The following is a 2179-nucleotide window of genomic DNA, read 5'->3' on the forward strand; positions in this document are numbered from 1 at the left end:
TATGTTGTCACCCTCAGAAGTGTGAAGGTCTTACATATATTACCTTATCTCAGGTATTTTTATACAGTTGTTTGGTTTCCAGAATAGCTCCAGCAAATCTGCTGAGCAAAGGGGCTGGTAATGGTTCCCAGACCAACTTTGCTTTGCAGTTGTACCAATGAACTAGCACAGATTCCTTAGAAAACAAGGTATGCTATCAAAAACAGTAATTATCAGTTTTGAGGCTCCAGCTCTCTTAATGCAATGATACTCCTTTCCCTTTTAATAAAAGGTTCAAATACGTTTACTTTTTATTTTAAAAATAAAATTGATTCATAAAGTGCAAGGAGAAATTATTTCTCTCCAGTTCTCCACATCCATCTTCAATGAGCTGTTGGAAACAGAAAAGAAAAATTAAAATTAGAAATACATAACAGATAACTTCAAATTATTTTTACTGTTTAGTTAAACCATGAACAATAAGATCTGGTGTTACCACTGAGGAAACCAGATCTGAAAGAGACACGTGCACCCCAATGTTCATCGCAGCACTGTTTATAATAGCCAGGACATGGAAGCAACCTAGATGCCCATCAGCAGATGAATGGATAAGGAAGCTGTGGTACATATACACCATGGAATATTACTCAGCCATTAAAAAGAATTCATTTGAACCAGTCCTAATGAGATGGATGAAGCTGGAGCCCATTATACAGAGTGAAGTAAGCCAGAAAGATAAAGAACATTACAGCATACTAACACATATATATGGAATTTAGAAAGGTGATAACAATAACCTGCAAAACAGAAAAAGAGACACAGAAATACAGAACAGACTTTTGAACTTTGTGGGAGAATGTGAGGGTGGGATATTTCAAAAGAACAGCATGTATACTATCTATGGTGAAACAGATCACCAGCCCAGGTGGGATGCATGAGACAAGTGCTCCGGCCTGGTGCACTGGGAAGACCCAGAGGAATCGGGTGGAGAGGGAGGTGGGAGGGGGGATCGGGATTGGGAATACATGTAAATCCATGGCTGATTCATATCAATGTATGACAAAACCCACTGGAAAAAAAAATAATAATAATAAAAAAAAAAAGATCTGGTGTTACAGATAAGAAAACTGAAACCCTGGAAGTTTGCAGAGCTCTAATGAAAAAGCCAAGACTAGATTCAAAGCTCCTGACTTCCAAGCCACTCACTGTTCTTTCTACTTTCCCAGCCTGCCAAAAAGCTAAGAATTTAGACTGGAGATGACAAAGCATGAATGCAAAGATGTACTATGGTGCTATCAAAGATATTTTTAAATATAAACTGATCAGGGAGAGAAAGAGTGGTAGGAACACCTCCACGGTCTGTCTTTTTGCTTTCTACTTTTTCGAGTGTTTTCCATTTTGAAGCTTAATGTTGTCAAGGTGCATAAATTTGCACGTGGTTAGGGCAGTCCCGTTAAACACGCACAGGAACTGAACTATGGCACTAAAGTGTGCGTTACCATGGAAAACATAACTTTCTCCTCTTTCTGGGGCCCTTGAAACCCTTCTGCCCCAAGATATTCGTCTATCTCCAAAATCTGCCCTTAAAGCGCTGCTATAAATACTGCTCACCAACTCCAAGACAAGCCGGGCACTGCGGGCGGAGGGCATGAGACGGGCCTAGCTGTGGCCGAGGCGCCGCACGGGACAGGCTAGATGGTCTCGAGGTGGTCGCGCGGGAGTCGGCAGAGACCAACAGGGCGGGGATCTCAGGCCAGATCCAGCTTCTTCTGCGTCGCCGCCAGCTTGTCTTGCAGCCTCTTCTTCCTCCAGTCCAGGTAGCGCCGCCGCAGCCGGTTTGCCTGCCAGCCCACGAGCACTCCGGAGGCGAAAGCCACCAGTATAGACAACTGCAGCGTCCTCTCGGACACGTCCGCCATCGCGAACCCGGGGCCGTGCAGCGCGGCTACGGCGTGGCGGCGGGGTCAAAAGACCGAGCGCGTTCAGGGGCGGGCACATGCTGCGGCGCATCTCTTGAATCTCGTGGGTGGGTAGAGAATACGCCTGCAATGCAAAAGAACCGAGTTCGATCCCGGTCGGCAAGATCCCCTGGAGAAGGAAATGGCAACCTCCTCCAGTATTCTTGCCTGGGAAATCCCATGGACAGAGGAGCCTGTCAGGCTACAGTCCATGGAGTCGCAAGAATCAGACAGAGACTTAG

At 45.4% G+C, this 2179-nt stretch overlaps 1 protein-coding gene across 1 annotated transcript; it reads right to left on the reverse strand.

Annotated features, from left to right (window-relative positions):
• Positions 1-267: 267 nt before the first annotated feature.
• MTLN (mitoregulin) lies at positions 268-1938 on the reverse strand. Its single transcript, XM_043916341.1, has 2 exons — positions 1591-1938; positions 268-370 (listed from the first exon to the last, which is right to left on the reverse strand). The coding sequence occupies exon 1, from the start codon at positions 1896-1898 to the stop codon at positions 1728-1730; it is 171 nt and encodes a 56-aa protein (XP_043772276.1). The 5' UTR covers positions 1899-1938; the 3' UTR covers positions 268-370; positions 1591-1727.
• Between the last annotated feature and the right edge of the window lie 241 nt (positions 1939-2179).

The sequence above is a fragment of the Cervus elaphus genome, chromosome 11, assembly GCF_910594005.1.
Source record: "Cervus elaphus chromosome 11, mCerEla1.1, whole genome shotgun sequence".
Taxonomy (NCBI): Eukaryota; Metazoa; Chordata; class Mammalia; order Artiodactyla; family Cervidae; genus Cervus; species Cervus elaphus.

Excerpts from the sequence above, each read along its gene's own strand:
- MTLN (XM_043916341.1), bottom strand. The coding sequence starts at position 1,898 with ATGGCGGACGTGTCCGAGAGGACGCTGCAGTTGTCTATACTGGTGGCT.